Genomic DNA, 12,562 nt, shown 5'->3' on the forward strand with positions numbered 1-12,562 from the left:
TTTGACCATGCATGTTACATTTTAATTTTTTTTTTTTTCTCATGCCAAGAAATACAAAGAAAGTATATAAGATATACCATACCATCCTGCAGAAAAAAGAAACATTTGTCAGCCAAGAGAAGCACCCAGCTGCAGTTCCTGGTGTGTTCATGCTGTGTGTGAGCTGTGGCTCTCCCAGTGGGGGGATGGACCCTGCACTTCCATGCCAAGGATCAAGTCCTGGCACCTTCTAAGGGCTCCCAGGTGGTATCAGGGCTGCCTTGGTGAATCCTGCACACGTTCCCTTTCTGATGTTTCTTATCAGAATGGGTATTTATAGGTTGGGATGGGTATTTATAGGTTGGGATTTTGCTACTTACTGGTGTCAGCAAATGCTTTACAAATATTCCCACTTTGAAAAGGCTGCTCTCCCCCCCACACCCCCTTGGCTTGTGCCCAAGCAGGGGAGTTTTTCAGTCCAAACCTAAACCTAACTGGTTTTGCCAAAATTAAAGGCTGGATACTGAAAGGAAAACGAGCTTAAATCTGAATAATTTCAGCTTAAAGGACAACCCTGGCTGTGGTTCTGTGAGGAGTAATGAAGCGACAGGGCAAGGGTGGGGCCAGCCCAGTGGGTGCCTTTCTGCAGCCTCTCCCTGGGCTCAGAATGGACAGAAATGAAGGTTCCATTTTCTAGAAAAGGCAGGATCTGCTCCTCTTGTCTACATGGAGAAATGTGGGGCCGGGTCAGAGCTCCCTGCCCTCCCTGCCCCCTTCCAGCAGGGCCAGAGATGAGATCTCATTGCAGCAGGACCTGCCCAGGTGAGAGAAGGGACAGAGGGAGGAGGGAGAGCTGAGGGACTCCAGGGAGCTCGGGGGGTGGGATGCTGAGGGGACAGCGTGGGAAAACCAGCAAAGCACAGAGGAGGAAACTGGAACAGGCTGAAACACCAGCCAGAAAAGGCAAACCCATCCTGAACACGGCAGACTTTGAAGTCTTTTAGTGGCTTTCTTCCCCTGCTGGTGCTCAGATCCCTTTGGTGTCTGCAGGGTGCTGCTGTCCCCACCACTGGCTCAGGCAGACCTTTCCTGACCCTGGGTCACTGCATCCCACCATGGGGCTGCTACAAAACCAAGCCAAGTTTGTTGCTGGTTCAGCTTAAAGCTTCAATCCAGCAGCCAGCAGCCCTTCTGTGCCACCCCACAGAGCCAGGCTCTGCCCCAAATCCTGGCAAAGAAGGCCAGGGACAGCAGTGCCAGGGAGGTGCCAGCAGCCCCATGCTCTGCTGGGAGGCTCCTTCCCCTGGGTTTCCATCCCACCAGGACCTGTCGATTGTAACTCCCACTCCAGCTCACACTGAGAGGCATTTCCCAGCTCCTCCATCCCTTCAGAGCTCTCCTCCCACCAGCTCAGCTTCCCTGGCAGGTAGGGCTGGATTGTCACCGTGCTCTCACCTTTCCTTCAGCAGGGGGGAGAAGTTGGCCAGAGCCTGAGGATTTTGTGCCTGTTTTAGTTGCAAGCATGGAGAATTCTGGTGTGTGTGCTCAGAGGAGGCTGCAGCAGGGGGCAAAGAGCTGGAAGAAGGAGCAGGGATGCTTGGAGGGGCTGGAGAGGAAAGGGCTCATGGCACAGCTTTTGTGGTTGCCCTCCTGTGTGCTAAAAGCTGAGTTGAGGAGAGTTCCCTGGGGGTGGCTGAGCCTGGTGGCCTCAGGGTGAAGTTCTGCCATCATCAACCTCACTGTGACCCTGCTCAGGTGAGGGCTGGGGGCTCTGCAGCCTCCTCCTGCACAAATATGAGCAAATTCCACCCAAAAAGAGCCAAAGAGGGAGCTGAGCTGAGCTGAGCTGAGATGGGGAGAGCAGAGTGGCAAAAGCTTTGCAGAACAGGCTGCAAAATGTGTGGAGAAGTTGATGGGGGACAGGGAGAAGGGACTTGGAGAGTTTATTCCTCCAGCATTGGAGGGGCAGGTTACATGCACAGTAAATATTTTGTCAGGGGTAACTGTAGAGGGTTTCCTCTGGATTTAAATGCAGGATAAGGAAAAAAAAAAAAAAAAAAGAAAAAAAAAGCTGTGTTCAAGGGTGCAGTACAATTGTATCTCTTCAGGAAGATTTTAGAACAGAAAGGATTCAAGTGTCTTAGTCCTTCTCTTTTGTTATACTGAATAGTGAGGTGAGAAGCATCACCCAAGCTGTCCAATGAGACAGGAGGCACAAACAAATCATCACCCTGGGGATTTGGGAGAAATCTTCTGCCTTGTCCTGCATCCAGGGGAGTCCTGGTACCTCCTCTGCCCTGTGCTGGCCTGGCCTGGGAGTTCTCCTGGCAAGGAGCACTGCAGCTTCCCCACAAAGCCCTCCTTCCCCTGCCTGCAGGAATCCCATTTGGAGTCACAGTGGGGCAGTTTGTCTAGATCCCACTGAAAAAAAAAAAAAAAAAAAACCAGATTGCAAGGAAATCTGTGCTCATAGATGGTTCTGTTAAGGAGGAGGAAGAAAAGGGGGTTGGTTTGGGAGCTGCTCAGTGCCTGAGCATTTGCCATCCCTGCAATTAGAGCAGTAATGTGAACCCACCTCATGGGGGGTGGCAGGGTTTAATCCTTTGGATGCAGAGAAGCACTTTAGATGAAAGGCTTTATATAATGATAAAAGAGCATTTAAATCCTTACTTAATAAACGCTCAGTGCTCTCAAGTCCTATAACTCCCTCCAGCACTTTTCCCTGAAAAAAGGACCCTTCCTGCTCAAGGAGGAGCTTCCTGGGCTCTTCCCATCAGCTGAATTCCAGCAGCCCCAAGGGCAAAGGGCAGGAGATGCAGGGACAGGCAGCACTGCCCTTATGTAGCTCCAAAAATCCCCCCACGTGTCCCCCAGCAAGCAGCTCTTGAGCCCAAGAGTTAAAGAAGGAAACATTTGGGGGATTTGATGTGATTTCAATAGCCACAAGATGAGTTTGAACATCCAAGGGAGGGTTTCTGAAGGGCTCAGGAGGAAAGAATGCAGTTCCTGGGTAGTGGATGGAGGAGGGAGCTCCCACCCAGCAATGCTCAGCAGCCCCTGTTTGCTGAACTCACAAAAGATAAATTGCAAAAGAAAAGTTGCAGATTTGGTCCATTTTAGATGCCAGCAGTTTGTGATGGAGTGCTGGCAAAGGGGTGGATGGGAATGGAGCCCGAGAAAGTGCTGTAGTGATGTGCTATTGCTGTGAGCCCCTGGCATCCCTTTTAGAGGAGAGAAAAACGTTGACAGCGTGTCTGGGGGATTTGGCTTCACCCCCTGGATTCAAACAACATTGAGAAGAAAAAACCACTTGGAAGAGGAGCAATCCAAAAGATGACAGGAGAATTTTCACAGAGATGCCCGTGGCTTTGCACATTAGCTACTACAGAGTAACTACAGCGTGGAGTTACACCTCACCCCTACCCTGCGCTAACCCATGTGCCCACTCAGAGCCCAGGGAAGGAGTCAGTGCCAAGCAGTTACCACGTTGTGAGGTTTCTTTTAGTGGATTCTCCATGTAGACAAGCCCTGGGAAGCACGGAATTTGCTCTAAATTAGGGGTGTTTTTCAGGAGATTGCTGTTAGGGAGCAGAAGTGCCCTGCAGGACAACATTTCCCAGCCAGTCCCTGCTTTTAGGTCGCAGGTTGTCAGCTGGAGGCAACAGAAAGGTCGGGCAGTGCAGCTCTTGGTCGTGTGTCCCCAAAGTTTGGATCAAAGAGGCTCAGGGAGCCAAAGGACGTGGCCAGAAGTCACAAAGCCTGGCTGAAACAACAGGCAATGGAGCTTTGCATAGTCTGGGTGGGTGGGTAGAGGGCCAACCCCAGGAATTCCCCACAGCAGTGAGGGGAGAGCAGGGAGGAGAAGGGCTGGGGCTGGATGGAGCATGTGGGGATTGGGTCCCACAGGGATGGGCTGAGGGAGCCGTGTGCTGTGGAAGACCTGGCAGGGCCCGTGGTACCTACAGACAGAGTGGGAGGAGCAGAGTCTTGTTTCCTTGTTGTGTTAAATACAAAACATTAAAAAACAATACAACGACTCGAGGAACTGACCCCAGGCAGCTCCGGGGACGCCGGAGATTTTCAGAGCAGCAGAAGAGCTGTGTGAGGGGTGCAAGGAGAGGAGCAGGAGTCTAAAACTCCTTCACGACCCTGAAAATCTCCCGGGAGGCCCTGAGCTGAAGCCTCAGAGGGTCGGGGGGATGAGCACTGGCAGTGCTGGGGGCTGGATCACGCTGAAGCCTCGGACATGCCGCGACATCGGGGTGCGAGTGCCAGAAGGGGCTCCCTGTGCCCTGGTGCTGCTGCTGGGCATCAAGCAGGCTCTCGTCTCAGTGCCAGGGGTGCCAACCTCCCTTTGGGTGCACAGAGAAATGTGTGGGTTCACAGGGAACGCCTGATTTTGCCTTCCTTTAAAAAGCCCACCATGGGATGGGGGTGAGGAGGAGTCTGGGGTTCTCATGCAGCAACATCCTCCTCTGCCAGCTCTGAGCTCTGCCCTAAGTGATAAAAGAGCTTGTAGGAACAGACATGGAGAACATTCCCAAAGGCATGCAAATGGTCATTGTCTCTTTGATTTTTTTTCTTTTTTTTTTTTTTTCTTTTTTTTTTTTCATCAAAAATACAAAAGCACCCACCACATCCTCCAGCTTTGGCAGCTGCGCTTCGTTCGGAGCAGAGCCGTGGTCCTGCTGCAGCTCCGCTCTCCCTCCTCCTCCGTGGAACAGCTCTCAGCTCCTGATGGCAGTTTGAGCTTTGTTTTGTTTTAGTTTTCGTAGAGACAGAGATTTTGACGATTTAAAAACCAACAACCCCCCAAAAATCAAGTGACTTCGTGCCAAAATTCTCAGGAGGACTCCTCAAAAACGTCCCGCTCTCGCCTTGTATTTTCCTTCCAAAACCAGCTTCCTTCTGGAGACTCTCTCCTCCTCTTGCACTTTAGTTGTCTCCCCACTCCGTGAGTTCTGCTGGAGGGGAATGAGGTAGTGGATTTCCCCCTTCTCCTCTCCGTGTGGCCTCTCCCACTGCTGCTCAGGGTGATTTTTATCCCATCCCTCGCACAGGCTCGCTCCCAAAGGCGGTGAATCGAAGCATGCGTTCCTTCCGACGGCGCTCCAGAGCAGACTGTCTAGGGCTGCCCACCTACACTGTGACAATTTTTTGTTTTGTTGCAAGGCTGAAAGTAAAAACCCCAAAAGGAAAGTTGTCTTCCTCCTCTTCAAGGTATTTGCATGCTGAAACGTCTTCTAGGAAACTGTAAGAGAAAGAGTGGCTTAGGGCAGCTTCCAGCAGGCAGCAGATGTTCCCCTGACGCTCCTGGCTTGGCCTTTGGGGGTTTCTGAGTTGCCTCTTTGCCTGAGCTGTGCTGAGCATGCTGGTTTGGCACATGGGGTTGTGTTTGGAAGGTCCCCAAGACATTTTGGGGTTGTATTTCTGGGCAGGTTGATTTGTGTCCTGAAACCTTTCTGTTTTTACAGCACTCCACTCTTCTAAACCCAACCACAAGGGAAGGACCTTTCACCAGGGAGACCTTGTGTGGTCACCAGGGCCCTTTGGGCAGCACAGGGAGGGCTTCCCATGCTGGTCGTGTGGGAAATGTGAGTTTGTACAGGGAGGAGCCCGTTCTCTGGGGTGTTTTTTACGTGTGTGTGCAGCTGGTGATGGTCAAACCAAGCTGGGTTTGACCTCCCACTGCACTTGGGCTGGGAATGAGGGGCAGGTCTGTCCTACCCCCTGGGCTGGAGCTGGCTGAGGGAAGGAGAAGGAAGGGTTACTGTTAGAACTCAAAATGTCTCTCAGACATTTTTAGAGGTTCCAAGCCTTCGTCAAAAGCATTTTAGACCCTGGCAGGCAGCTGCAAACAGCTGTGATTTTGAGTTTGAGCCATGGAATGAGTTACTAACTTTAAAAGTAAAACAAGCAAAGGGTTAGATAGTATAATAGAAGTAGTTACAAAGTAGAGGGGAAATTTTTTTAGTATTGTACAGGGGGGGTTTAGCACCTGTACAGAGCGGGGTTTATTTTGTACATGGGGGTCAGAAGTTCTAAGATAGAAAAAAATAAGCTAATCCTGTTCTTCCTCCTTTCTCTTCCTTGCCTCCATGTTCTTGGTGATGCTAGCTTGTAGATTAGTTTAGAGTAGAAAAGCACTTTGTAATATAAGTAATAAGTATTGGGGGAAAACTGTAAACATATAATACGTAATATATCATATAAAAGATAGCAGCAGCCCTGGGAGGGGAAAGAGAAGAAAAAGAGACCAGACAGTGAGGGTGTCAGGAGTGTGTGTCTCTGCTTGGGCTGCTGACCAAACAGCCACAGCCCAAGAAGAAAATCTTTTAGATAACTGGCAATAAACTGCCTTGAGACCAAACAACAAGAAGCTGCGGAGCCTTTCTTTAGAAGCACGGGTTAGAAGAAAGACTTCACCACCACACGAGACCCCTGAGCAAGCCCAAGGTTCTCCCAGGTTACCTCTGATGCTGAGTGAAATGTAGAGCACAATGATGATGGTCCCCAGCACGATGGAGACGATGCTGAGCAGCCTGGCCATGCGTCCCAGCCGCCGGGCGCCGTCCGTGTCCCCTTGCTGCCCGCTGTTCCTCGACTGGGGAGGCACAAAACGAGACCCTGAGAGAGGCAGCAGCTCTGGTGGGGGGGACTCCCTGCCTCTAGAGCCCCAAACCCAGCCCCATTTGCTTTCCTGCTCCTTTAATTAGCCATCACTTGGTTGCCAAGCAAAAAAGTGAGGGTTCCTGGTGATTTGTTGAAAAAATCTGGATATTGATCTAGTATCGATATCCAACTGTGAGGGACGAAAGCTCTCTAGCAGTTTAAAGTTAGAAAGTGTGTGTGGGATGGCTCCCAAATCCACACCACAGGTTCCAGGTGATTACAGAACCCTTTTATCCATACAAGTATTGAATACCCAAAATGCAAACACATGTTCATCATTTTGGTCCATCCCATTGCTCGCCTCGTATGCTAATTACTCCAAAATCTATTGAGCATGCGTGGTTTGTTCCTAGAAATGGGTCGGTGTCGCTTTCATGGGGAGGGGTCCCAAAATGAGGAAGTCAATGAAGTCATCCTCGTTTTGACCTTTCTACCTTTTCAATGCAAATATGACAAATGAACTCTTGGTAGAACTCCCATTCCTTGTCTTCAATTGGTTTCAGAGCAGAGGAGGCCCACAATGGTCTTATGTTCCTAAAAGCTATTTGTTAGTTTGTGTATTCTTCATTATAAAACCAGCTAACTAAACATTGTTCTGACAAGCAATCAATTATTAGTTAACTACTAACTCCTTACTTCATCTAGGCCTACTCATTTATTATTATTATTTTAATTAACTCTAGCAAGGCTTATTTCTAACTAAAATCTTAGCTCCTCTAAAATCTCTAAATCCCTTAAAATTTACATTTCACCTGGCTGTGGGGGGCAGGACCTCCTGATCCTGCTGGAAGGGATCTCCTGCCCTTGGCTGGGGGAGCACCCAGCCCTTGGCAGAGGGCAGCTGGGAGAGGACTCGTGGTGGGATTGCTCAGCATGCCCGGCCCTGGGCACCAAAAAGCCTCCCCAGATTCGTGCAGCGCCCTTCTGCTGCCCCCAAAACCCCTTGGGAAGGGCCTTTGGAGGGAGGAAAAGTGGGTAAGGGGTTTTAAAGCCTGTTGGTGACATTTTCACCTGGTTGGGAACGTTTGGAGTGAGGGGAGAGAGAAGGGAGCCCAGAATCCTTGATCCAGTGGAGGAGTTGGGCAAAACCCCCCTAAACCTCACTGAGAATGGGGTTTTATTGATGATTTAACTGCTTTGAAGCAGATACTCCTCCTTTGGGGCTGATTTTATTTATTTAACACTTTAACATGGTTAAAGGCTTCTTTCCCTGGCCCATCCATCTCCAGCCAAGCTGCCTTGGAAGAGAAGAAGAGGATCTGGGGCAAGCTGTGGGTTCAGCAGCTCCCACAGCCCTGTGCTGTGTGACAGCTCCTCCCTTTGGAGCACGGCTGCTAAAACTGGGGAAATTCTCAGTTAAAAAAAAACACCAAGTGTACTAGTTAAAATGAGTTAAAGGTGGAAGTGGATTAAAGCAATCCCAGTTTCCTTTCAAAAAATGTGTATCTCAGAAATAGCTGTGATGGGAAGGATCCCCTGCTTCATGTTAAAAAAAAAAAAAAAGAGTGGGGAGGTCTAGTCCAGCTCCAAAAATAATCACGAAACATCACAGAGAATCTGAACCAATACTTGATTTTACTGCCCCATTTCCCATTCATCCTGCTTTAATTCCACTGCCTCTTGGCAGCACCAAAACATCCCCTCAGCCCAGGCTGTGCATGGGCAGCTGCTCTGTAGGAAAAACGCAGCTTTGGATGTTTCCGTGTGCTCCTGTGAGTTTGTGTCGCCACAAAAATAACCCAGCAGAGCCTCAGGCAGGAGGGTGGCTGCTTCCTCTGCCCCCTGCCAACGTCCTGCCCCACTCAGGAGCCACCCTGGGCGTCCCTGTCCCCGCAGTGGCACCAGGAGTGCTCAGGACCTTGCTCCTCCTGGGCTCACCAGCAGCTCTGCCAGACCCGCTCCGACAGCGATGGGATGCAGCCAGGAGCTATTTTCATCCCAGAACAGGAGGTGACAAAATGAAGCCTCATGGGTTGGTGGTGAGAGATGGGGAGGATGCAGGAGCTCTGCCCTGCTCACTGGCAGCTCCAGCTCCGGGGATTTGGTTTTTCAGTCTCTGGTTTTTGTAGCAAGTGTAAAAATTTGGCAGGGTGTGGGTTAGATTGCAGTGAAATTTGCAGTTTTAGCTGTCTTCAAGGCAAAATACATAGGCTAAGGCATTCAATATAGTTATCACTACAGCTTCTGGAAGTGTTTACTGCTCATTTATCCTCAACAATTATGAGAAACCCATCAGCATTGGCATGGGGCGTTTAGCAAGAATTTGGTACTGTACGTATATTATTAATCAGTGTGGAACAGTTTGATTACAGCTCTCTAGTATCACTAACCCCCCGTTTTGCTTTCCACATAAAAACATTAACATCTTGTTTATTAATCGAGGCTCACCAAGGCAGGAGAGCTCCGAAAGGCTTGAGGGCTCTCGAGTGAGTCACAGTGGGAGTGCCAAGGGACTCCCTGCTCCAGCCCAGAGCTGGAAAATCTGCAGCTCCTGGGGAGTGGGTGCTGCTCTGCAGCAGCCCTGGGCCAGGTGAGGGTGAGTGACTCAGGAATTATTTCATTTCACCTGTTTCCCACTGCTATCTCTTCCACTTACTGCTCCAAATGGGTTTTTTCCCCTAAGTGGCCTTGTTGCAAATGAAGGCAATTACTTTCCTGTGATAGGAAATACACAGGGATGGGGAAGACAAATCATCCCATCCTCTTTCCTGCAATCTTTCCCAATTTATGAACTGGCTTTGGATGCTCTCTGCTGCCGTCCACCAATTGCTGAGAATAAATCATTAATCCTGGACACTTGGTGTTTTTGTTGAAGGAAACATTCCAAGGGAGGTATCAGTCAACTCCAGAGTGAGACTATAACGGGTGAGGATTGTCTGACTTCTCACACATCTTTTGGCAATGACAGAACTTATTTTGGATACCAAGTGCTGTGCAGAACTGCCCTTGATGTTATTGTGTGGTGGTTCTGGCTGGTCTTTTTCATTTCCCTTCATTTATTTGGAGTTTTGTACTCTGGGATGTGGCTCCTCTGCTTCTTCCCCTGAAGTGGCTGCACTTTGGTGGGAAGAGGAAAGGATTCACTGCAGGAATGCAGGGTGGCTGTGTGGTAGCCAGCCCTGTCCTGCACTCCCAAGAGATGGATCCCAGGGGATGGACACATCCTTGTCCACCAGTCCCACTCTTTACTCTGGGGAGTGACCTGAACCCTTTAGAACAGCCAGATCATCACTTGTTGGGAAAAACACATCCAAGAGTCTGTGAAAAAGCCTCCAGGTAATTAATTTCCACAAAACCAGCGTTAGCAGGAACAGGCTGGGGGGACTAGAGCAGGGTTTTTTTCCACCTCTGGCCATAGGCCCTGCTGGGATCTGAGAGCAGCTTTTGAAAAATGATTTATGAGACACTAAGCTCAAAAGCATTCATTTACTTTCCTCTCTGGACGCTGCTTATTACCCAGGAAAAAAAAAAAGCTTTCATGTGCAAAAGCTTTGACTCGGGAAAGAAAAGCACAATTGCAGAGCTAAAGGAATGTCAGCACATTGTGGAAAGGTCCTCCTGTTCCCCAGGCGATGGGAATCACAAAAACCTGGTTCCTGCTCAGATCTGTGCATGATCAGGCACACCTGGGCTTTACTCTGAAGAAGACCTGAGCCTGGGGGAGCCTTGGGGAGCTCAGTTCCTCCCTGCTGTAAGCAGCTGAAACATCAACCCGTGCCCTGAGAGCTGCTCCTGCTGGCAGGAGCACCCAGCCAGCTGTTCCCTGGTTCCTCAGGGAGGGAGGGAGGATGGATGGATCACTCCTCATCCTGCTCTGCTCGTGCCTGTGGAGGTCCCTGCCTGGCAGGTGGGTGTGTGGAGGAGGTGATGGTGCAGGCAGGGCTGCAATGATTAATTGAACCGCAGGACAGAGAGTGCAGGGGCCACTGTGCAGGGGCAAGAGGATGTGCACTGGCTACTAATGTGCAGTGTGTGCCATTAACCTCGTCCAGGAGAACGAGCTCAGCTGAATGCACCTTCTGCCTCCCCTTCCCCAGCTCTGGATGAGCCCTGGGCAGGGCTGCCGGTGCCCTTGGAAGCAGAGGGCAGCTCAATAATCTTATTGCCTTGCTGGTCCTGCTTCCCCTTGGGTGTGACAGCCACCACACCCCGGTCCCTCTCAGCCTGGCAGGATGAACCAACTCCTGCTCTTTTTCTGCTGTAAACTCTCCTCCACGGGGCTCGTGTGGCCCCAGGCACACCCCCACCCCTCTGGGGGCTCTGACGCCTGCAAGGGACAGTGTGAGGATCTATTTTGCATGAAGGCTAATGTGGCTGGAAAATCCCCGTGAGAGCCCTTGTTTATTACCATGGATGTGCAATACCCAGCTGCTTTCCCTCTCCTTGCAGTGCAAAGCCAAGCAAGGCTGGCTGGCTTCCCTGGATGCTGCCTAAACAGGCTGTGCCACACAACTGTACTACGCAGATGACAGCTGGCACTGGCAGAAACGATGATTCCTCCTCAAAATGGAAATTGGTCTCCCCAGAGGGCTTTTTGTGGCAAGTGCCCGTGCCTGCCTTCAAGTTGTTGGTGGTTTTGGGGGGAAGTGATGGCTGCAGGTGCCCCTCAGTGTATTTCTGTGCGGTAAGCAGGTAATGGAGCTGATTTTCAAAGAAAAGATTTGCCTTTGTTGCAAATCAAAGGCATAGAAGGTGCTGGGTGTGTACAAGAGAGCAGCATCTGCTGGGGAGGGGGGTGGCTGTGCTTGTAGGGCTGTGCTGACTGAGCCACCTGTACCCGCGATGGGTGGGAGGCCGGGCTGGATTTATTCTCCCCTGCTCGGCTCTTGGTGGATTTGCTGAGGTGTGGGGGATGTTTAATGGAGGAGAATTGCTTCTCTAGGGCGACTAAAGGAGCTGCAGGTGCAACCTGTCCCTTTGAGGTGCCTGAGGCCAGGCACCAGCCTCCAGCCAGGGTCTCCCCAGTGCTGCAGGGCTGGGCTCGGAGGGGCGGGGGGAGATCCCTCGGCTGCTTCACCCCGCAGCTCCTTGCCGGGGAAGCCCGCCGAGTGGTTCTGGACCGCTGCCTGGCGGCAGGGACCGCGCTTCCCGGAGCCACCGCGCTTCCCGGAGCCCTGCCCTGGAATCCCACCCCCCTCTCCATCTCCATCCCGCCGCCTCCTTTTCCATCTCCATCTCCATCCCGCCGCCACCTTTTCCATCTCCATCCCGCCGCCTCCCCGCGCTCTGCCCCGGGCTCGGTGCGCTCCCCGCCCGCCTCCGCCCGCCCGCGCCCCCCGGACCCGCACCGGAGCGCGCTGCGGGAGCCGAGCCGGGCGGCACAGCCCGGCCGAGCCCGCGGGAGCGCAGCGGGAGCGGAGCGGGCTCCTCCCGGCCCGGTGCCGGTGCCGGGGGTGCAGCACCGCGGACAGCTCCGGGGCGCCCGTCGGGGCGGCGGCGGGGGAAGCCGCGGGCGAACCGGGCGGGTGCGTGCGCCCGGCGGGTCCCGCACTCACCATGATGGAGAAGACGAGGGCCACGATGTTGATGGGCCAGACGGGGCAGAAGCACGAGAAGATGGCGAGCACCAGGTAGTCCCGAGGGCGGCCCTGCTCCGGGGCCGCCGTGCTGGTGGCCGTGGACGAGGCTCTGCCCAGGCTCAGCCGGGACGGCGACAGCGGCGGCGCCTCCAGGTGCCCGACCGACACCGACTTGTAGCCGAGCCCGTGCCCGTTGCGCTCCGTCTCGCCGGGCAGGGCTGCCGTGAAGGATTTGGAGCCGCGGAGGCCCTTCTCCTCCCGGCCCTCCGTCGCCGACAGCAGCTTCTCCGTCTCCTGGAAGCGGGTGGGCAGCGCCGTGCCCGAGCCCGGGCCCGCGCCCCCGGGCGCGGAGCCGGTGCTGGCCATGGCCCCGCGGAGCGGGCTCCGGCAGC

General features: G+C 52.5%; 1 protein-coding gene across 1 annotated transcript; it reads right to left on the bottom strand.

Moving 5' to 3' along the window:
* Positions 1-12,562, bottom strand: TRARG1 (trafficking regulator of GLUT4 (SLC2A4) 1). The gene is made up of 3 exons (XM_021524955.2): positions 12,147-12,562; positions 6,451-6,583; positions 1-5,230 (listed from the first exon to the last, which is right to left on the bottom strand). Exons 1-3 carry the CDS (start codon positions 12,534-12,536, stop codon positions 5,223-5,225), a joined length of 531 nt encoding a protein of 176 aa, XP_021380630.1. The 5' UTR covers positions 12,537-12,562; the 3' UTR covers positions 1-5,222.

Source organism: Lonchura striata, chromosome 20 (genome assembly GCF_046129695.1).
Source record: "Lonchura striata isolate bLonStr1 chromosome 20, bLonStr1.mat, whole genome shotgun sequence".
Taxonomy (NCBI): domain Eukaryota; kingdom Metazoa; phylum Chordata; class Aves; order Passeriformes; family Estrildidae; genus Lonchura; species Lonchura striata.

Bases quoted from the DNA above. Each gene is read 5' to 3' on its own strand.
- TRARG1 (XM_021524955.2), bottom strand. From the start codon at position 12,536: ATGGCCAGCACCGGCTCCGCGCCCGGGGGCGCGGGCCCGGGCTCGGGC. The intron at 6,584-12,146 runs GTGAGTGCGGGA...GTGCCTCCCCAG, and splicing joins CCCTCGTCTTCTCCATCATG to TCGAGGAACAGCGGGCAGCA.